The sequence below is a fragment of the Anolis sagrei genome, chromosome 4 (assembly GCF_037176765.1).
Source record: "Anolis sagrei isolate rAnoSag1 chromosome 4, rAnoSag1.mat, whole genome shotgun sequence".
NCBI lineage: Eukaryota > Metazoa > Chordata > Lepidosauria > Squamata > Dactyloidae > Anolis > Anolis sagrei.
The window spans coordinates 46,969,194-46,992,010 of NC_090024.1; the positions used below are offsets into that span (position 1 = coordinate 46,969,194).

The 22,817-nt window shown below is 41.5% G+C and overlaps 1 protein-coding gene across 1 annotated transcript; it reads left to right on the top strand.

Moving 5' to 3' along the window:
• Window positions 1-4,773: 4,773 nt before the first annotated feature.
• On the top strand, window positions 4,774-21,202 carry GGH (gamma-glutamyl hydrolase). Its single transcript, XM_060775387.2, has 9 exons — window positions 4,774-5,101; window positions 10,358-10,472; window positions 11,993-12,043; window positions 12,909-12,993; window positions 13,970-14,108; window positions 15,770-15,876; window positions 15,961-16,048; window positions 16,988-17,125; window positions 19,105-21,202. The coding sequence occupies exons 1-9, from the start codon at window positions 4,987-4,989 to the stop codon at window positions 19,224-19,226; spliced, it is 960 nt and encodes a 319-aa protein (XP_060631370.2). The 5' UTR covers window positions 4,774-4,986; the 3' UTR covers window positions 19,227-21,202.
• The last annotated feature ends 1,615 nt before the right edge of the window (window positions 21,203-22,817 follow it).

Genomic DNA, 22,817 nt, shown 5'->3' on the forward strand with positions numbered 1-22,817 from the left:
CACTTTCTGGGCCCTTCCACACAACCATATAACCCAGAATATCAAGGCTGAAAATCCCATACTATATGCTTTGAACTGGGTTATCTGAGTCCACACTGCCATACATCTGAGTTCAAAGCAGATAATATGAGATTTTATTCAACTGTGTGGAAGAGGCCTCAGTTCCTGTGATAATTGATTAGATTTTGAAAAATTGGACTTGTTGTGGAAACACAGGTTGGTGATAAAGCTTCAGTGGAGACCTCCTTTCTTCATGACAACTCTTCCAGGAGTGAACTTCCCTTCCGAGGGGTAGATTTCTCTCACTTCCTGTTGTCTCACCCCTGTTCTTAGCTAGGAGTCATTTGTAGGTCATGTGTTTGTAACTCGGGAGCTGCCTGCTTTCAAAGTCCTGAGAAATTTGTGATTTGTTTGTATTTTGCATGCAATTGTGTGCAAACTACATCTTGAGTAACACCTTTATATATCTTACAATGTTAATTTCTGGCCCTAACATTTCATGGAGTTCTATTTATATATACTTCTCTTCGGTCATAAGGTATACTAGATCAGAACATTAAGGTTCCTGACTTCTGAAAATTTTAATTGAATTATTCCCTTTAACATGCATACACAATATGGAAAGTAACACGCCAGAAGAAAACATTTAACTGAAGTGAAAAAGTAACTGCAATAATATAATATATTGCACCTATGTGGGAGTACTTACATGCCTTCTTTAAAAAACAATAAATTATATATTATAAAAATCTAGTTTTATGTAATTTTGTATCCTTTATTAAATATTTTTTTCCAATGATCTTAGCTGTCCTGTCATGTATGTGTTTTAATCAACACTCGTTATATTGAGAGACAATGTTATTTCCAATTATGATTTTTCCCATTGTTACTTTTAATAGTAGTAAAAGTTCTATTGCATTTCCAACCAGACTTTTTTCAAAAGCCAGAAGAACATATTGGGATGCACCTTTAAAAGGTTCAACTTGTTTAAAAAATGCTATGTTTGCAGTGGGTTGTATAAGATATGAAAAACCACTCCTACCTTAAGGAACAGGTCTTGACATATGGTCTTACTTCTCTTAACAGTGAAGTACTGTAAGAGCGACTGGGTTTCATGCATTTTTCACCACTGCTTGTATTTCTCCCCTGCTTTCTATCCTTCCTTCCAATGCAACAAAATTTTTGAACGTGGATAGCCTACATCAGTATGCTTGGCTGTCCCCACCCCTTTCTACCAAACTACCTTGTTGACTCTGTCATAGCTGCGCCTCTCACTGCGTGCAGTGTCTCATGCACATGATGGTGTGTCTGGTGCACGTGTTCCCTTCTCTAATTCAGCCTTTTGGGGCTGAAAAATGCGGTATAGAAATAAAGCAAATAAATAAATAAATAAATAATTCAGAGCCACGTTACACAACTAGCGCAGCACAACCAGCACTGGGTCCCAGCTATCATACTTTTGCCCTTTACCTTTATCTAAAGTGGATAAATGCTTGAGTGTGATGAGGCCCTCAGTAATAGTATGATAGCTGGGTCCAGAAGCTCTGAGCGTTACGGAGATGCTGCATCACTCCTGCGGGAGGGCACTTTGCGCAAGAGAGACTTAGCTAATGTAAGCCAGGCTGGAGACAGATAATATAAAAGGAATGTAAGAGTTCTTTAATGGTGAAACCCTAACACTTAACTGTACCACCAGCCTAAGCCTAACCCCTTATCCAAACCCTTACCCTAACCCAAACCATAACCATATCCAAACCCTTACGCTAACCCATACCCAAACCCTAAACCTTACCCTAACCCGTACCCTAACCGGAACCCTAACCCAAACCTTAAACCTTGCCCTAACCCTTACCCTAAGCATCCCCTCCTTTCTATCCTTCCTTCGCTCTCCCCGCTCTCACTCTGCCCCCTCTCTTCCCTTATTCACAGCTGCCTTTGTGGCATCTCTGTAACACTTGGAGCTTCTGGACCCAGCTATCATACTATCACCAGGCCCTCTAGAGTCTGAGAGTTGGATCTGCAGAGCTTCAGTTCCTGACTTGACTAGTTATCTCATCCAGTGTTTTATCATTTTATGTCATGCATTTAGCCTGCCCACTGTGTTTTATTTTCCATTATGTTATTTTGTAGTTTATTTTACTTGATTGGTTTATTTATTTTATTATGATGTTATTTTGTTGTTTATATTTTATGTTGCTGTAATGTATCATTGGGCTTGGCCTCATGTAAGCTGCTCCAGGTCCCCTTTGGGGAGATGGTGGCAGGGTATAAATAAAGATTATATTATTATTATTATTATTATTATTATTATTTGAAACACAACAAGATGAGTCCACAGCAGATGCTCTGCTGGCTGTTGTATTGGATTATACGTCAGACACTTCCCAAGTGTCTAGGACTGTGTGATGTATCAGCGAATAATGTGTCCAGATCCCAGTAAGGTGGCCTTGTGCAGCTGGCAGCTGGTAATTTTGTCAGCGCCAATTGTGTTTAAGTGCAGACCAAGGTCTTTAGGCACTGCATCCAGTGTGCTGATCACCACTGGGACCAGCTTTACTGTCTGAATTCGGAAGTCCCAGAGTAGCTTGATGATGATGATGATGATGATGATGATGATGATGATGATTATTATTATTATTATATACTAGCCATAATGAAAGTAATGAGAAAGTGTTGGTTTCTAATATTTGTAATTTCTTTATGATTGTGGGTAAACAGTATTTGATTAGGTTTTCTTGCCCTGGTGAAGGGAATTGGACTGGATAGCCTTAAAGTATTTTCTATTGGTCATAGGGGTTCTGTGTGGGAAGTTTGCCCCAATTCTATCGTTTGTGAGCTTCAGAATGCTCTTTGATTGTAAGTGAACTATAAATCCCAGTAACTACAACTCCCAAATGTCACGGTCTATTTTTCCCAAGCTCCATCTGTGTTCCTAGTAGGGCATATGGAATATTCATGCCAAGTTTGGTCCAGATCCATCATTGTTTGAGTCCACAGTGTTCTCTGGATGTAGGTGTACTACAACTCCCAAACTCAATGTCAATGCCCACCAGGGGCGGCTCAACCCATTATGCAAAGTAAGCATTTGCAGTATCGTTGATTTTGACCAGGGGTGCTCTTGGGAGAAAATAGACCTTGACATATGTGAGTTGTAGTTACTGGGATGTATTGTTGTTGTTCATTCATTCAGTCGTCTCTGACTCTTTGTGACCTCATGGACCAGTCCACGCCAGAGCTCCCTGTCAGAGATACTGTCAGAGATACTGGGATGTATAGTTCACCTAAAATCAAAGAGTATTCTGAACTCCACCACTGATGGAATTGAACCAAATATGGCACACAGAACTCCCAGGACGAATATATTTAGAACTGTTAGTTGCAGGATTTTAAACTGCCATTTTATTTCTGTCTACCTTGTACATGTATAGTTAAATTTCATTGGTTACTATAGCTGTCAATTTATTGTTGTTGTGCACCAATTGGTTTGTTTCCCCAGTTCAGTTGTTTAGGCTCTGCCCCTTCCAAGGGAGAAAGGAAAGGTTTCTCCCTCACCCTTTTTACCTCAGTAAAAGACTCATTGGATGGACGTGTCCAAAAGCTTGGCCCAAAGCCCCTGGTCAAGGCATTTTTTACTACCAGTTCTTAGGTTTGTTTCCCCTGAGTCTTATTCTTTATGTTCAGACCACCCTGAATAGAATTGTGAAGATCTCAGGCGCCTTCACACCGGTTCTGTGGCACCATAGGAAGGTCTTGTCCTTCAGCTTAGGCCACTGAACTGGGGTTGTGGTTTACTCCGGCATCCATAGCCATTGAGAGAGAGGGAACAGGAAAAGCTTCTCAGCTTGTTACTCCTAGGACCCTGGATTTAAGAGTTTATAAAGTGGTTTTCCCCGTTGAAACATAAAGTTTGTACCTAAGAAAGAAAGCTAACTGTTAACAATAAACACCATTTCAAGTTAACTGTTGTGTTCTGGTCCTTGGGAGTTCCAGTTTCCCTAAAGGAGGGCAAGAAAGCAATCCCCTGGGGAAAGCAGTCACGTCCATGCCTCTTTCTCTATAGCCCCGGGCGCGACGGCACAACGAACAGAAAATATATATCAGTGATTGGTGTGTGTGGGGGGGGGGGGGGGAGGAGGCGCCAAAATACTGTTTGCTTACCGTTGAAAATTACCTAGGTCCGCCTCTGATACCCACCAAACCCTTTCAGTATTTTCTGTTGGTCGTGGGAGTCCTGTGTGCCACGTTTGGTTCATTTCCATCATTGGTGGAGTTCAGAATGCTCTTTGATAGTAGGTAAATTATAAATCCCAGCAACTACAACTCCCAAATTACAAAGTCAATTTTTTTGAGCGATGGTCACTCCTTGGGTTAGTAGGTGTCTTGAGGCCAAATTTGGCGGCAATTCGTCCAGTGGTTTTTGAGTTCTGTTAATCCCACAAACGAACATTTCATTTTTATTTATATAGATTAGTTAGGGGATGCTGGGAGTTGCTGTCCCAAAAATAACTTTTACAAATTCTTATTTTCGAAACACAGCTGAGAAAAAAAATCAGATAAAAACAGGGAAGAAACCTAACACAAGTTCACACATACACAGACCTCTCCCTACGGTTGTGCTACTGCCTGCATTTATGACGCAAGGGCCATGCGTCAGCTGCGACGTTTCTCATAACCAGCCTCCAGGAAGCTGTGTCTTTGGAGTCTATTCCCCTTTTTCGCCAGGAGGAGGCGCTCGCTGGCAGCCTTTTCTGCCCCACCGAGACGCGCTGCGGTGTGATCTCCTTACCCAACGATGAGCCAAGTCTTCCAGGAAGAAGCGCCCCAGGCACCACCCCTGTCCTTTTCCGAGCCCACCTCCCGGAGAACTACGTTTCCCAGGATGCAATGGGCGGCGTGGGGAGGGGGAGCCAGTGCCGAGGAGCTGGCCAGCAGCCACCCTGAGCGCGGCGAGGTTGGCAAAGCGGCTGGCTGTCTCTACCTGCGCGGATGGCGAAGGCGAAGGGTGAAGGGCTGGCCGTGGGCGCCCTCCTCGGCCTCCTCTTCTGCGCCTCGGCCTCCTCCCTGGCTCTGCGGCGGAGCGAGAACCAGAGACCCATCGTCGGTGAGGCTCCGGGGCAGAGGGAGATGCCGGGTGGGAGAAGGGATGCTGTTTCTGCAAGCCCTGTTTGCCAGTCAAGGCGCCCAGGGCTTGGGAAGGGAGGCCAGGGCGCCCAGGCACCTCTTGCACCTCTTGCACCTTTGCACCTCTTGCCTTGGCCAGGCTTCCTTAAGCTGGGTCTGCAGTGGATCTCTCTGTAGATCTCTCTTTCCCAGGCTTCCACCTTCCAGATGTTTTGAACTTCAGCTCTCAGCATTTCTGACTGTCGCCTAAAGCAGGCATGGGCCAACTTTGGCCCTCCTTCCAGGTGTTTTGGACTTCAACTCCCACCATTCCTCACAGGCTGTGAGGAATGGTGGGAGTTGAAGTCCAAAACACCTGGAAGGAGAGCCAAAGTTGGCCCATGCCTGGGAGGAGGGGCTTCTGGGAGTTAAAGTCCCACAAAGTTGGAGGATCAAAGGTCGGGACCCACAGCTACAGCCTTAATGCAGTTTGCCACCACTTCATTGGTAGGGGATGAAGGGAGTTATAGTTTGGTGCGGCACCAGGATTCTGTTGTTCATTCATTCAGTCGTCCCGACGTAACCTCATGGACCAGCCCACACCAGAGCTCCCTGTCGGCCGTCACCTCTCCCAGCTCCTTCACAGTCAAGCCAGTCACTTCAAGGATGCCATCCATCCATCTTGCCCTTGCTCGGCCCCTCTTCCATTTTCCTTCCATTTTCCCCAGCATCATTGTCTTTTCTAAGCTTTCCTGTCTCCTCATGATGTGATCAAAGTACTTCGACTTTAGGATTCTGTTAGAGGAGGCTAAAGACCTGATTTAGCAGCAACATCTCTTGCACTCATCTTGGATCCTGTTCCATTATCCGGCAGACTTCAAAAGGGGGCCTAGACCAGTGGTTCTCAACCTGTGGGTCCCCAGATGTTTTGGCCTCCAACTCCCAGAAACTGGCAGGGATTTCTGGGAGTTGTTGGTCAAAACACCTGAGGACCCACAGGCTGAGAACCACGGGCCTAGACAGAGAATAATAGGTCATTTGGGGGAGGGGGGGCAGTTGAAGGAGGAAACCCATTTCCCTTTTCTCTGCTTATTCCCCCTCCCCACTTTCTATTTCATTAACTATGGGTGGGGGCAGGACTAAGACTGACAGGTCAGAGGTTCGAATCCAGGGAGGGTGTGGATGAGCTCCCTCTGTCAGCTCCAGCTCCCCATGCGGGGACATGAGAGAAGCCGCCCACAAGGATGGGAAAACATCAAAACATCCGGGCATCATCCTTGCAGACAGCCAATTTTCTCACACCGGAAGCAAATTGTAGTTTTTCAAGTCGCTCCCAACACACACACACACATACACAAAATCACAGGAAACTTGAGAGAAATTGTTTTACTCATTCAACCCACCCTCTACCCCCATAAAATGGACTGGCCCCTCTCTGGCACCCCCTAGTGGCCTTGGCCTGGTAATGGGAAAAGATGGTGCAAGACTTACTTTTCAAGTGAAATATGCTGGTCATTCGGCCCTGGCTGGTTGCTTGCTTGCTAATTGTAATCGTATTTTTTCATTTGTTTCCCGCCCCTCCTCATGACTCAGGATAGGGCAGAACACAGTTAAAACACATTGCCATAGAATGCATACAACAAAATACATATATTAAAATGCACCACCACAAAATACATCCATGAAAATACATAGTGCAAGAGTTATAATGCAATACAAATGCATATATCAAAATCAGCACTGGATTTAGGACAAATGAGGCCTTGTGCTAGTTAAGTATGGGCCCTGAAGGAGGTAGGTCCAGTAGGCCTACACTGCCTGCTTTGTGGCCCCCTGGTGGCACAGCAGGTTAAACCGCTGAACTTGCTGACCAAAAGGTTGGCAGTACAAATCCAGGGAGGGGTGAGCTCCTGCTGTTAGCCCCAGCTTCTGCCAACCTAGCAGTTTGAAAACATGCAAATGTGAATAGATCTATAGGTACCACTTCTGTGGAAAGGTAATGGCACTCCATGCAGTCATGCTGGCCACATGACATTTGATGTGTCTACAAACAACGCCAGCACTTCAGCTTTCAAAATGGAGATGAGCACCACTCCCCAGAGTCAGACTCGACTAGACAATGTCAGGGAAAATCTTTATCAACTCTATGTCTCAAATTGGCTCTGAAACAGAATGCTTTCAAATTTAGAATTGCACCACATAAGCAAAATCCATTGTAAACATTGTTTTTTGGGTAGGAAGATCCCCCCCCCCCCCGGACTAACAGGACTCTGTGCTTAAGTACACCCAAGCACAGTGGTAAATCCAGCAATGATCAAAATACAAATACAATGTGTTTAAAAACAACTGGGTAGGCCTGCCGGAAGAGATAGGCCTTCAGTTGAGTTTTGAATTTGGACAGCAGGTTTTTGTTAGGTGGCTTCAGGTCACCTGGGAAATTATGGTGATTTTGTGGATTCATTTCTATTTGTTGCGTGTTTTCAAGTCATGTGGCAAATTATAGTGACCTCATTAATTGCATGTTATTGTTATTTGCCTTCCAACTTATGGGGGCTCTTAGGAGGTAGTATGAGGTTTTCTGGGGCTGAAAGTGTGTGACTCATCTAAGCAGGGATTTTACCCTGGTCTCCAGACATCTAGTCAAATGATCAAACTGCTGCATCATACTCAATTCAGTAGAACTCCATTGGGTAACTCACATTGAGTAAGGCTCTCTGTAAATTTCATAGAGTTTTCTTTGGTAACGAATATTCAATTTGCCATTGCCTTCTTCTGAAACATAGCTTACAGCACCAGGTAGACCCCTTCCAAGTACTACCATAACCAGGCTTGACCCTACTCAGCTTTGGAAAGGTTCTATTGCCTTCACAGGGTATTTAGGCTCCATATCTAGGGAAATAGTAAGATCTTCTTTCAGGTAAGAAAACACAGGTGGAAAGAGAACAATATATAAGATGCCATGTTAGTCTTTGATATTGACTCAAAAGGGAGGTTGCACTGTATAAATCTTTATCCTTGTGTGTACACATTTTGTCCACTGCTGGTCAGAGGCTGCTATTTAGTTTCATTGGCTTCCTGAAGTGCATCTTTCTGTCCAGACTGGTAATTTGCTTTTAGGGAGATCCAGAGAAAGCCTCACATTGAGCTGTGCATATAGAAATATATATACACATACTTAGGAATAAGTCCTAAGTATACATATGTAGCCCCTGGTGGCACAGTGGGTTGAAGTGCTGAGCTGCTGAGCTTGTTGGTCACAGGTTTGATTCCGGGGAGCGGTGTAAGCTTCCGCTGTCAGCCCTAGCTTCTGCCAACCTAGCAGTTCAAAAACATGCAAATGTGAGTACATCAATAGGTTTTGCTCTATGCAGTCATGCTGGCCACATGACCTTGAAGGTGTCTATGGACAACGCCAGGTTTTCGGCTTAGAAATTGAGATGAGCACCACACCCCGGAGTCAGACATGACTGGACTTAATGTCAGGGGACAACCTTTACCTTTATACATATGTAGGCATTCAGTGAGATTTATTCCAGGGTAAATATGTAGAGAAGAGTCAGTGTTGTGTGGTGATTTTGGCATTGCTGGACTACAACTCCGGTGACCAGTGTTCAATTCTCCACTCAGTTCAATAGAACTCCATTGGGTAAGTCACACACTCTTGGCTCCAGAAACCCAGTAGCAGGGTCTTAGGGTCTCCATAAGTCAGGATCTACTTGAAGACATACAATAACAACAACAAAATAACTATAGGGAGTCACAGCCTTTGTCCTCAATCTATAATATTGATTGTATTCTCTGTGGCAGTACCCATGCCTTTTCGTATTACTATACTAATATGACATGTTGAGGAGGAAGGGTATGTCATTATAAAGTCATTTTGAAATTATAGATATGTAATTACTTCGTAAACATACCTGCTCTCATTAGTCAGAGTTGGAAAGTTGTGGGTTTTTTTGAAAGCAGTTATTTTCTGTTCCTCATTGTAGCATTGGTGAGTAAGCTGTTGCCGTCATTCATTACACTCCTGAAAATAATAACCTGTTGTGTATATTGTAGCTCTGTGAGACAAACACATTAATATCTATAAGAGAAGTTCATTAAAGCTGAGAAAGTCCTGTCAAACTGCATGTAAAAGGTTACCCCATGTAACTAGTTAAATGTCACTGTGTTACATTATGTTACCACTTTCTTAAGTAGCTCCTGTGGGTTAAACCCCTGTGCCAGAAGGACTGAAGACCGACAGGTCGCAGGTTCAAATCCGGGGAGAGGCGGATGAACTCCCTCTACCAGCTCCAGCTCCTCATGCAGGGACATGAGAGAAGCCTCCCGCAAGAATGATAAAAAACATCAAGTCATCCAGGTGTCCCCTGGGCAACGTCCTTGCAGACGGCCAATTCTCTCACACCAGAAGCGACTTGCAGTTTCTCAAGTCGCTCCTGACATGAAAAAAAAAAGGCTGTGTCTACAGTGTAGAATTAATGTAATTTGATACCATCTCAACTGCTATGGCTCAATGCTATGGAATCATGGATGTTGTAGTTTTACAAAGTCTTTAAACTCTTGCAAAGAATGCTGATGCTTAAATAAACTACAAATCTTGGAATTCCATAGCATTGAGCCCTGGCTGATAAAGTGGTGCCAAACTGCCTTAATTCAACAGTGTAGATGTATTCTAAGTTGCTGATCGACTTCAGTGGTGCAGTGGGTTAAACCTTTGTGCTGGGAGGACTGCTAACCGAAAGGTTGGCAGTTCTAATCTGGGGGGTGAGGTGAGCTCCCATCGGTCAGCTCTAACTTCTCATGCAGGAACATGAGAGAAGCGTCCCACAGGATGGTAAAACATCCGGACATCCCCTGGGCAAACATCCTTGCAGATGGCCAATTCTCTCACACCAGAAGCAACTTGCAGTTTCTCAAGTCACTCCTGACACTGACACACACACACATACACACACAGCTCAGTATTCATTTATATCTAGCTGTGTTTTCATGCCGGTTTCATTTTGGTTACTAATGGGTAGAAAATTAGTAACATGTGATATGGCCCCAATTTGATAGTTTTTTAAAAAAATACCATATGATTTATCTAAAACCATGTCTGTTCCTTCTTAAAATCATCCATTTAGGAAAGACAGTAACTTCGTTACCTTTTTGACCATAGGTTTTTTGATTATAGTTATTAGCAGCATCTTCATATATTTACAGAGAAAAATCGGTGTCTAATATGCATTCTATATTGTTCTGGTTTTTAAAGGAATATTATCACAGGAAACTGACTTTAAAAGCTTCCAGAAGTTAGGGAAAACGTATATTGCCGCTTCATATGTGAAATTTTTGGAATCCGCTGGAGCACGAGTAGTACCAATAAGGTAAGATTATGCAAGTCATGATCTTTTATGTTGTTGTTAACTGCTTTCACATCGACATCAACTATGCCAATTAATTTCCAGGTCCTTCCATACAGCCATATAACCCAGAATATCAAGGCAGATGATCCACAATACCTGCTCTGAACTGGGTTATCGGAGTCCACACTGCCATGTAATCCAGTTCAATATGGATTTTATAGAGCTGTGTGGAAGGGGCCTCCATTTAGTCATCTTGGTTTGCAGAGAAGTTTCAAGCCTGATTTGTTTTAGGACTCTTTATTTGTTATTTTACTAGTCCATTGTATCCACAGAACTCTTCAACACATTTCTCAAGTGAGTTGATTTTGTTCCCATGTGATATATGTGTTATGGTTTGTTGATGCATGCAGACCAGCAGATTAGTCCTTTGTATACTCAAAAATGAGCAACACAAATAGAAGAAAAGCAAAACTTAAATTTTACTCTTGTGTAGCAGAGTTCATGAAAAAACAGCAACTTCAACACAAATTTTCAGTCATAATACAATCACAGTTCCTCTGGAGTATTAAACTCATGTATATTCCTTGCATTTAATTCATGCAATGCTTTATATCAGAAAATATGTCTTCTTCCAGTCTTCATTTCTTGTTCATGGAGATGAGCATGGAAGACAAACTTGCCAGCATCAAATAGGCTGCAAGCCAGGAGCTTATGCCGAGTAAGCTTAGGAGCAAACATTTAGTAAACTCAAAGTCATACAACAGACCCTCTCCAGTTATATCCCTTTGGGAGTGGCCCAAACTTGTTGACCTTAATTACTCAGCCTGCGAATTGTAATTACCCAGAGAGAGTCTTTTTCTCTTAACATACACAGTGATCCCACAAGAACTTAGTCATGTACCTTAATCCATCGTTGTTTGGGTTCATAGTGCACTTTGGATGTAAGTGAACTACAACTCCTATAAATCCAAAGACCTCCAGTATTTTTTGTTGGTCATGGGGGCCCCAAGTTAGTTCCAGGTCCGTTGTTGGTGGAGTTCAGAGTGCTCTTAGATTGCAGGTGAATGATACATCCCAGTACACACAACTCCTATAACTCATGGTGAATTCCCCCCAAATCTCTCCAGTGTGTTCAGTTGTGGTTTCAATTCTTTTGTTTGCTGTGTGCCATAGACAGGAATAGGAAAGGGTTATGGGAGAGGCAGTGAACGGGATCATGCAAATTCCACGCCAATGGAGAAAGTAAGGAATACTGGGATGTCTGTGTTGGAGGAAACATATAAAATCTAGAATGAATTTTTCCGCTATGAAAGCCTTCACTTGGGTGGTGGGCAGTATGGTGTTTGTGGAGGGAAGGCCATTGGTGTCTCCTGAGTAGTGGGAGCTATAGCTGTTTGTGGGAGGAGGGGGGCTTGTCTGAGTAAGTGGATACCTCAGTCACACACACACACACATACATATTTTCACTTTTATTATGTATATAGATAGATGTAAAAGCTATATATAGACACTTGAACTTTTTTTCCATTACTTTCCTGCAGATTAAATCTCTCAGATGAAGCGTATGATACAATTTTCAATTCCATTAATGGGTAAGTATGATAATGGATATCTGTTAGATAGTTGGTGTTTTAGGATTTGAGATGCTACCAGAGACCTAGTTCCCCATTTCTGTGTAGCTATGGATTTTCTTGAGTGACTTAGACGAATCTTTGTCAGAACAAATTGTTTTGAAATATATTTAGAAGATGGTGAGACAAGTGACAATAACATGATTAGGGTCAGTAAGTTTGTAGTACTAGCCACAGACATGAATTCTAATAGTTGGAAACTGGTTCCTGAATTTAGATCATATTGTTAATATTATCAAAATATATACAAAGAAACTGCTTTCAGATCTTCATTGAATCTCCATGGTAGCCAAATACATGCAAATGTGGGAAAGGAAGCTTTACACCTTGCCTGACAGGTCTACTTTTGAGTAGACAAATACAGGCATGGGACTTGTAGTAAAATAGCACTGTTTTCTGGCAATCAGACATGAAGAATGTTACTTTGACAACATATCTGAAATGTTACTTTAGTATGTAATTTGTACCAAACCTCTATTACAAATCCTTCCATAGTTATAGTGGGCTAGAATCCTGTATGCCCACATCTTTGTCAATGTTTCATTGTGTTTCAGTCCCTTTGCTGGCTCTGGTACACATTAGCAGTCTTCTATTGAAAACAGACATTATATATCTTTGCAATTCTGTTTCAATTAGAGATCCCATAATGTTTTTTGAGCATTAGTAAGTGAAACTGTGGGTGTTGAATCCATGGGCAACGGGGGATGTGCTGTACATAAGTTCACTTGCAAGTATGCAATGTCTTGACAAGATTTTGGTCATGGTGTTTGTGTTGACTACTCAGTTGACGGTCATGTTCATTGCTGCTGAAATTTTGTTTTCTTAGGATACTTTATCCTGGAGGTGGTGTTGACCTTAAGACTTCAGAATTTTCCAGGGTTGCAAAAATATTCTACCATAAAGCCTTGGAGGTAAACAGATGAAAATGCAAATTCTCTCTGTTTAGTGTGGGGAAAGGCTGAAGAAGGAATACTGTAGTTGACACATATTTCCACTATTTCGAAATAGCATCTGCTACGTCATTTATGTGTTCATATTTAAGGCTCTACTGCACCAACAGGATTGAGCTGTAAAACACTTAAATGCGGTGACTCTGTCCTGATAAAAAGTGGTGTTCTTGTATACACGTAGTTATATAAAAAAGTATAACATAAACTGTTGAAAAGGAGATTTACCTGAAAGCTGTATTTTTGATTATTCAGACATATACAGTATATTAATATGAATAATATTATGTTTGTTTGTTTATTAATATCCACTTTATCTCCCCCTAAGGGGACTCAAAGCAGCTTAACATGAGTTATTCTATTGCTTAAAAATTGAAATACTCTATGTGCATTGTTTTTATTGGCCCGAACATTGCAAGCAGGAAACATCTTAATTCTTAGCAATTAAATATAACACTGCCTAAACTTGTTTATTTATTAATGAATAGTAATTAATAATATAGTAAATATAACATTGATATTAAGTTAATAAATACATTATTAACAAAAAGAGTAAGCAGCAGTCCTTAACATGGAATTTTCCAGATGGCTCTGAAATCACCCACCCCCAAAATAAAAAGTGTCAAGAGCTGAAAACATAAGGGAATGTCTGAAAAGTTATTTCCAGTTCTTTCCCCATTCCATTTTATACCTTTGTAAATGGTGTTGGTGATTTCTGGTTAAATCCAGTCTTGTCTGGATTCCTAAGCTGATCTAATACAGAATATAAATATCTAATACAGGTTTCCCTAACATGGAATCCTCCAGATGTTTTAGTCTTCAACATTAATTTGTCTTGACTGTCAGCCCCTGCTAGTTGGGATTGATGGCAGGGGCATAGTTGGGTCTAAGAATGTTACATCTTGATCTTTGTATTGACTTTTTAATTTTTATTTTCAAGGCCAATGACAGAGGAGACTATTTTCCAGTATGGGGGACATGCTTGGGGCATGAATTGCTCAGCTATCTCACCAGTGGTGAAGACCTGCTAACTTGGACCAATACAGATGGCTTTGCATTGCCACTGAACTTTACTCAAGGTAAAAACTCAAAAACTGTGTTAAATATTTCTGGAATTTGAGGGAATAGGTGGGATTGGACCTTCATTTAGAAACAGGATCTTAGATAGTACTTGAACTCCGCTGTCCTCCATTGTGGAGGTGACTTTAAGACCTGGTGCAAGACTTACATCTTTAAGCCCTTTTATGCTAGACAATTATCATGCTATGATTCAACTTTTAACTGCCTTGGCAACACCATCTGGAATCCTGAGGTTTTCTGATTTTAGCATAAGTTTTCAACTTATGCTAAATCTGAGACTAATCTATCACGTGGGTTTCTGGAACTGACAATGTTACTCACTCAAACTCAACCAGTGAGCTCCATGGAAGTTTAGGTAGGTGTGGGATTTTGGATTTTGCCACCATTTCTACTAAAGCTACTCCAACTTGAATGGGATTTCTAACTCTGAGTTTTTATTCAATTCCAATCAACTTTGGGAGGAGCAGTAGTGGATTTGCTGTCCCTGAGCCCATGGATGTACCATGCCCACTTATATTGCATTCTGGTGCGATGGACTTTACTAGGATCTGGTAAGGCCAAACCACAGAAGAGGCATTAGGAAACTGGAAAAAGAGAACAAAACCACCAGCGGGCTCTCATTGGAGACTGTTCCTATTGCCTCCGTGAGTTGTACTGACTGTATAGAATATCAGGGGAAGTTAAGGCCTTATAGTTTGAGATGGCTGCTCCCCAGCTGTGGAACGTGATGTCATAGTAGTATAGGTTGCACTCCTTTTTAATTTAGACAGGCATCTGGCCATTCCTTATTTGCTATGAGATGGATGCTGTATTTTTATATGTTTTATTTATCTATTCCTAAAGTTTTAAAAGGAGCCCCTAGTGGCACAGTGGGTTAAACCACTAAGCTGCTGAACTTGCTGCTTAAAAGATCAGTGGTTCAAATCCGGGGAGTGGGGTGAGCTCTCACTGTTAGCCCCAGCTTCTGCCATCCTAGCAGTTCAAAAACATGCAAATGTGAGTAGATCAGTAGGTACCACTCTGGTGGGAAGGTAACAGTGCTCCATGCAGTCATGCTGGTCACATTGATCTTGCAGGTGTCTACGGACAATGCTGGCTCTTCAGCTTAGAAATGGAGATGAGTCAGAAACAACTATAGTGAATGTCAAGGGGAAACCTTTACCTTTAAGTTTTAAAATTGCTTCATTCACTGCCAATTTAATATGAATTGGCACTAAATTAAATAACACAAAAACATTTAAAACAAAATAGATAAATGAAACACAAGAAATACCCTTGTGATTTGGGAAGCTAAGCAGGGTCAGCATAGGCTAGTACTTGAATGAGAGACTGCCAATGAATACCAGGGGTTTTAGGCTATATTTTGGAGGAAGAAACTGACAGAAACATTTGGGAATATTGCTTGCCTATGAAAACCCCATACAATTCATGGGTTTAACAGGCAACTGTATAGCATACACATTCATTTTAAGAGTGCCATGTTAGCTGCCTGCTGGAAGTCCAAAACCGATAGCGCCATCTCTTAACTTTCATTGGCAGGGTGTTCCACAGTTGAGGTATGATTAGATCGATAGCCCTGCTGCATAGATTCTAAATCTGATAGAGAAAATGGGCACAGTTCAGATGGTAATATGATTCAAATTGTTGTTTTTGGTACAAGGTGCCCATGACAGCAGAATGTTTCAAGGTTTTCCTGATGATCTATTGCAAGCAATAGCTTCTGAGCCCGTGACTTCACACTTTCATTTTTGGAGCCTTTCTGTGCAGGTAACATACTTTTGATAATACAATGATGCAGAAAATAATTCACATTTTGAAAAAAAAAGATCCATTATATTTCTTCTCTTACAGAATTTCACAAATAATGAGAAGTTGCGTGATTTTTACAAGATTTTGACAACCAATGATCACAATGTTGAGTTCATATCCACCATGGAAGGTAAAATTTTCTTCAGTTTCTAAATTTTGCACAAAATAAGACACAGCAGCCAAGGCATGGCATAGATTTGGATTATGGCTTCTGTCCAACAATAGGAAGGGCATTGATGGTAGGTTCCATTTGTCTCTATAGCCTCTTGCACTCCTACAAAACCTGCTCATCACTATTAAAGAAATCTCTAATTCTGAGGTGGGGGAGGAAGTCTAAAAGAAGGAACAGTGTGCTTCTGCAGCATCTGAATTCATTCAAAGACTTTCCGTCTATTTGAATAAGGCAAAATACGTGACATAATCTTACCTCATGGCAAGTATTCCCGCCCCTGAAAGTGGCAGCAAGTTTAGTGGAACAAAAGTCAAAACAAATGGAATTAGGAGAATTAATGAGGTAGCTAATGGAATTGATCCAGTGCTTCTGGAAGAACTTGGCCACTACAGGGAGTGTCTTGTTCTATGGTGCTTGTTTCCAAACTCGGGCTCCTTAACTACTGGACTACAACTCCCAGAACTCATATAATTGGTTTTAGGGAGTTTTAATTTAACAACATCTGGGAACCCAAAATGGGACACATATTCTGTAGTTTTCTGATTATTTGTGGAATAGGAAAACTTTTTATTTGCCTTCAAGATGATAGTAGAGGCAATTTTCTATTACACAGGCACTCTTTTAATGTATCTGAAGGAGTATAATGACTGTGACAGGCCTATAAATTGGAAGTCCTGGTTTCAGTACATAAGGAGTCAGTATGGTGTAGTGGTTTGAGCATTGAATTACAATTCTGGAGACCAGGGTTCAGTTCACCACTTGGCCATGGAAACCCACTTCGTGACTGATATTGTTTCACAATGGATTTCAACAGTAAAATGTTTATGGAATCCCTGTTTTTAAGAGGAAGCTTTTGTCATGTTTGCATGGAATAATGAAAAACATATTGTTTCCTAGCTTACAAATACCCAGTGTATGGTGTCCAGTGGCATCCAGAGAAAAACCCATATGAATGGAAGAATTCACCAGGCATACCACATTCCCAGTCAGCTATAAAAGTTGCCTATTTCACAGCTGAATTCTTTGTCAATGAAGGTATGGAATCTTTGTAAAAAAGATATCAAACACTGCGAACGTGGGTAGTAAACTGTACAATGGGAAAGGAGACTTCATGACAATATCACTTTTAAACAAAGTAGTGGAGGCAATATAACCACCCTTTGTGTTGTCGAAGGCTTTCATGGCTGGAATCGCTGGGTTGCTGCATGGCCATGTTCCAGAAGCATTCCCTCTTGACGTTGCACCCACATCTATGGCAAGCATCCTCAGAGGTTGAGGGTTCTGTTGGAAACTAGGCAGTGGGGTTTATATATCTGTGGAATGTCCAGGGTGGGAGAAAGAACGCTTGTCTGCTTGAGAAGAGTGGGGATATTGCAAATGGTCACCTTAATTAGCATTTAACAGCCTTGCAGCTTCAAATACTGTCTGGTTGCTGCCTGGGGGAATCCTTTGTTGGGAGGTGTTAGCTGGCCCTGGTTGATTCTTGTCTGGAATTCCCCAGCTTTTTGAATGCTGCTCTTTATTTACTGCCCCAAGTTTTTTTAAATATTGGTAGCCAGATTTTGTTCATTTTCATGGTCTCCTCCTTTCTGTTGAAATTGTTCACATGCTTGTGGATTTCAGTGGCTTCTCTGTGTAATCAGACTTGGTGGTTGTGAGAGTGGTCCAGCATTTCTGTGTTCTCAAATAATATGCTGTGTCCAGGTTGGTTCATCAGGTGCTCTGCTATGACTGACTTCTCTGATTGAAGTAGTCTGCAGTGCCTTTCATGTCCCTTGATTCATGTTTGTGCAATGCTGTGTTTGGTGGTCCTTATGTATAGACTTGTCCACAGCTGCATGGTATACGGTAGACTCCTGCAGAAATGAGAGGATCCCTCTTGCCTTTCTGAATGTAGCATTTGTTGAATTTTCTTAGTGGATCTGTAGATTGTTTATATGTTGTGTTTCTTCATCAGCTTCCCTATGCAGTCAGTAGTTCCCTTGATGTATGGTAAAAACACCTTTCCTCTGGGTGGATCTTTGTCTTTACTCTCATGGCTAGATCTTGGTCTTGCAGCTCCTCTGAAGTCTGTGAAGTCTGAGTATGCATTGGCCTGTAGAGCCCGGTTTAGGTGGTTCCGTTCATCTTGGAGGAGGTGGGGTTCACAGATTCTTTTTGCACAGTCTGCCAGGGGTCTAATTGTGCTTCTTTTTGACTTGGGTGATGATTGGAGTTTTAATGTATATCTGTCCATGTGTGTGGGTTTTCTGTAAACTGTGTGGCCCAATTGTTGATTGGGTTTGCGGATAACAAGGACATCTAGAAATGGCAGTTTTCCTTCATTTTCTTTTTCCATGGTGAATTGGATATTTGAGTGGGTGCTGTTGAGATGATCCAGGAATGTGTTCAGTTCTTCTTCTCCATGGCTCCAAATGGTGAAGCCGTCATCCACATATCTGAACCATGTAGTGCTTGTGGAACATGGCCATACAGCCCTGAAAATTCACAGCAACCCAACCACCCTTTATCTTTATATTGTAAATGCCCATATTAAATGAATAGTGACACTTATTTTGTTCAAAGATTTTTTTTAAAAGGTGCATTATATACAATCATAATAAAAGTCAAAAGAAAGTCAAAGTCAATAAAAAAAGATAAAACTGTACTAAACTATGTTCCTTTGTATATCTGCTCATGTCTTAATTGGGCATAACTTCACATTTTTGCCCCAGATTCAGTTATCAAAGGAGTACTGTCTCTCAGAAGAAAAGACAGCGTTTCCAGAAGGCTTTCAGCAATGAAGAAATTAATTAGGTTTTAGAATCTCTGTAAAATGAGCATTCCAAGAACACATATAAAAGATTTAATTTTTCACAGAAGCATTAAGCAAAGCTTTTTATGATGCGGAACACCGTAACTTTGCCATCTATCACTGCAGAGGGAAGCATCCAAAGGGCTTGATCTAGAACAAAGGTGAGAATGGTTAAACTGGGGCATGAAAATAATCTATGCTTCTCGCTTTTATTTTGCAGCCCGGAAGAGCAACCACCATTTCCCCAGCATAGAGGATGAAAACAAAGCACTCATCTATAACTTCAACCCTGTTTTCACTGGGACAGTCTCTTCCTTTGAGCAAGCTTATTTTTTTGATTAAATTTCAAGCCAGAAATTCTGCAAAAAAACAAATTTTAGGAACATTCATTGTGAAGGTATGGCCCTGCCCATGTTTCTGGGGTAATACTTCCCATCATACCTCACCACTGGTAATGCTTGCCAGAATGGGTGGTTATTCTACAACATATGGAAGACCACACATTACCCATGCTTGGGGTGATTGATGGATATCCTGCAAGGGCACATTTTTCTCTCTTTCCTATCCAAGACAGAAAGATTACAGGTTGCGTTGATCTGATGCCCCATCGAGCATGGAGTTACCAGGTGATAATTCCTGTAATCAATAATATTTTTGCTTCTATTTTATGGCTGTCCATAGATGGCAGACAAACTGCAGTCCTTTCTAAAGTCTGCCTGTGTGGATGTAAACACTTTTCTTATTCAGTGGATGAGATATCTTAATGTGAATAAATGGAATTTTAATCTGTTTTGAAATAATATTTTGAAATAACTGTCTATTCATTTAAAACAGGATCCTGCATCAAGAAAATATGAGTTCAATGAGGTCATTTCAACTAAATGTGTACAAAATTGCAGTTCTTTTTCCATGTCAGGAGCAACTTGAGAAAATGCAAAATTAAAAAATTGTAGATGAACAGCTTAGACAAGGATTCCTCATCTGTGACTCTAAATATTGCTGGGCAACTCCTGTCATTCAAGGCCAGTTATAAAGCACACTGGGAACTGTAGTCCTATAACATAATGGCCAGCACTGAATCAGACTGTTACTCTCAATGGGATGATAAAAGGCACCTTCCTAATTAATTAGAGTATTTATTTGCGGTATTTGTATACCGCCCTTCTCAACCCTGAAGGGAACTCAGGGCAGTTCACAGTGTTGGCAAAATTTCAATGCCATTGATAAAACATCAAAATTGACCTTCCCCTGATAAAACATTAAACATTATTAAACACATCACATAAAATAACATCACATATGTTTTTAACATGAATAATTACAAAACCTGTAGATGCTGAATTCCAGGATTGATGTGGCCTTACTCTACCTGCTTGAACTTTGTGGAAAACCTTTTCTAAGTTGATACCTACTTTAGCACACTCAGGGGAGGAGAATACGTGTATTTTTTAATTTATTAATATATACATGTGTGCAGATTTAATTTATTAAATATCTTTCTCCTTAAGGTTCCTGTTAATTGGTTGACTGCTCAGGTGCTAAATATGTTCAGTAGCAATGTGATTTGTGTTTTCGCTGCTGTAGAACTGGAAAGTAACATTTTCAGGAATGCAGAGGACTAGTAGTAGAAATAGTAGTACTGCTCTTTGAATGTTTATACGTCAGAAATTTGCCATCTTATAAGAACATACCTACAGATTCAGCCTTTTCTGTCATCTTGAATTCTACCAAGTTTATATGAAAATGTGACTATTTTCTGTGCTGGTCAATGACCGAAATAAATGATTTGATTTGAATTGAATTCTACTCAAAGTCTAGAGCAAAATATTTACATGGCAAGGGATTGTTTGTTCCTTATCCCAGATTTCCTTATTTTGTAAACCAAAACACACATGTGTGGGCTTTCCCCTAGTGGTTATAAATTCATGTAGTTTTCCATATCTGCTGCATGGAACGGAAATCTTATGCTTGTGTGAATCTTACTTCCACAGGTAGATGCAGTAGAATGCAAAAGAAGTTGAGATCAGGGTTTAAAAGACTACTACTTCTCCATGATTTATCATTTCACTTTTTCTGGAGCTATTCACCATTATGGCACAAAGGTATTTTGTAGCTGGGAACGAAGCTGAAGAGTAGAATGAATTTAAAACAGTGGTGCTGTGAACATACCTGTCATTGCTCTTTGATCCATTTGTGTCATTTAATGCAATGATTCCATCTCCATTTTGCTTTGTTCACATATACTTGCTTTCAGGCAAATGCCCTTCTTACTCCTGATGTAAGCTTTGGCTTTTTTTATAATAAAGGAAAATGAAGCATTTTCAAGTCTTTGTATTTATTAAACAATCATATGTACAATTCCTGGCATTGCACATATAATAAACAAACAGGGATGTGTTATTGCCCCAACTCTATTCTCCATCTTCATTGCTATGATACTTCACCTTGTTGATGGGAAGCTTCCCACCGGAGTGGAAATAATCTATCGGACAGATGGCAAGCTATTCAACCTCAGCAGACTGAAAGCCAAAACCAAGGTTACAACAACATCTGTTATAGAACTCCAGTATGCTGATGACAATGTCGTCTGTGCGCATTCAGAAGAAGATCTACAAGCCACTCTAAACACCTTCGCAGATGCATATGAGAAGCTCGGCCTGTCATTGAACATTGAAAAAACCAAGGTGCTTTTCCAGCAGTCACCAGCCAACCCCTCTCCAATGCCAGTGATACAGCTTAATGGTGTAACATTAGAAAATGTTGATCATTTCCGCTACCTTGGCAGCCACCTCTCCACCAAAGTCAACATCGACGCCGAAATACAACACCGCCTGAGCTCTGCAAGTGCAGCATTTTCCAGAATGAAGCAGAGAGTGTTTGAGGACCGGGACATCCATAGGGAGACCAAGGTGCTTGTCTATAAAGCTATTGTCCTCCCAACCCTGCTCTATGCCTGTGAGACGTGGACTGTCTACAGACGTCACATGCAGCTCCTGGAACGTTTCCATCAGCGCTGCCTCCGGAAAATCCTGCAAATCTCCTGGGAAGACAAGCGGACAAACGTCAGTGTGCTGGAAGAAGCAAAGACCACCAGCATTGAAGCGATGGTCCTCCAACATCAACTCCGCTGGGCCGGCCACGTTGTCCGGATGCCTGACCACCGTCTCCCAAAGCAGTTGCTCTACTCCGAACTTAAGAATGGAAAACGGAACGTCGGTGGACAGGAAAAGAGATTTAAAGATGGGCTCAAAGCCAACCTTAAAAACTCTGGCATAGACACTGAGAACTGGGAAGCCCTGGCCCTTGAGCGCTCCAGCTGGAGGACAGCTGTGACCAGCAGTGCTGCAGAATTTGAGGAGGCACGAGTGGAGGGTGAAAGAGTGAAACGTGCCAGGAGGAAGGCGCGTCAAGCCAACCCCGACCGGGACCACCTTCCACCTGGAAACCAATGCCCTCATTGCGGAAGAAGATGCAGAGCAAGAATAGGGCTCCACAGCCACATACGGACCCACAGGGAAATCCATAATGGAAGACCATCTTACTCGTCCAACGAGGGATCACCTAAGTAAGTAACATATAATAAATAACAATAATAATACAATTTTATTTCTAACCTACATCTCTCTCCCCGAAGGGGGCTCTCTTTCATTATGATTGAAGAATGGGTAGTTTCCTTAGAAAGTTTCATAGAATCATAGAACTGGAAGTGACCACAAGGGATGTCCAATCCAACCCCCTGCTATGCAGGAACACAGAGTAAAAAAAACACACTCCCAACAGGCGACCTTCCAGCCTCTTATTTAAAACCTCAAAAATAGGAGACTCCACCACACTTCCAGTAGCATATTCCATTACCAAACAACTCTTACCATCAGAAAACTCTTCCTAATGTTTAGGTGCAATCTGTTTCCCTGCAGTTTGAATCCATTGCTC

Bases quoted from the DNA above. Each gene is read 5' to 3' on its own strand.
- GGH (XM_060775387.2), top strand. From the start codon at position 4,987: ATGGCGAAGGCGAAGGGTGAAGGGCTGGCCGTGGGCGCCCTCCTCGGC. The intron at 12,044-12,908 runs GTAAGTATGATA...TTGTTTTCTTAG, and splicing joins ATTTTCAATTCCATTAATGG to GATACTTTATCCTGGAGGTG. The intron at 12,994-13,969 runs GTAAACAGATGA...TTTATTTTCAAG, and splicing joins TCTACCATAAAGCCTTGGAG to GCCAATGACAGAGGAGACTA.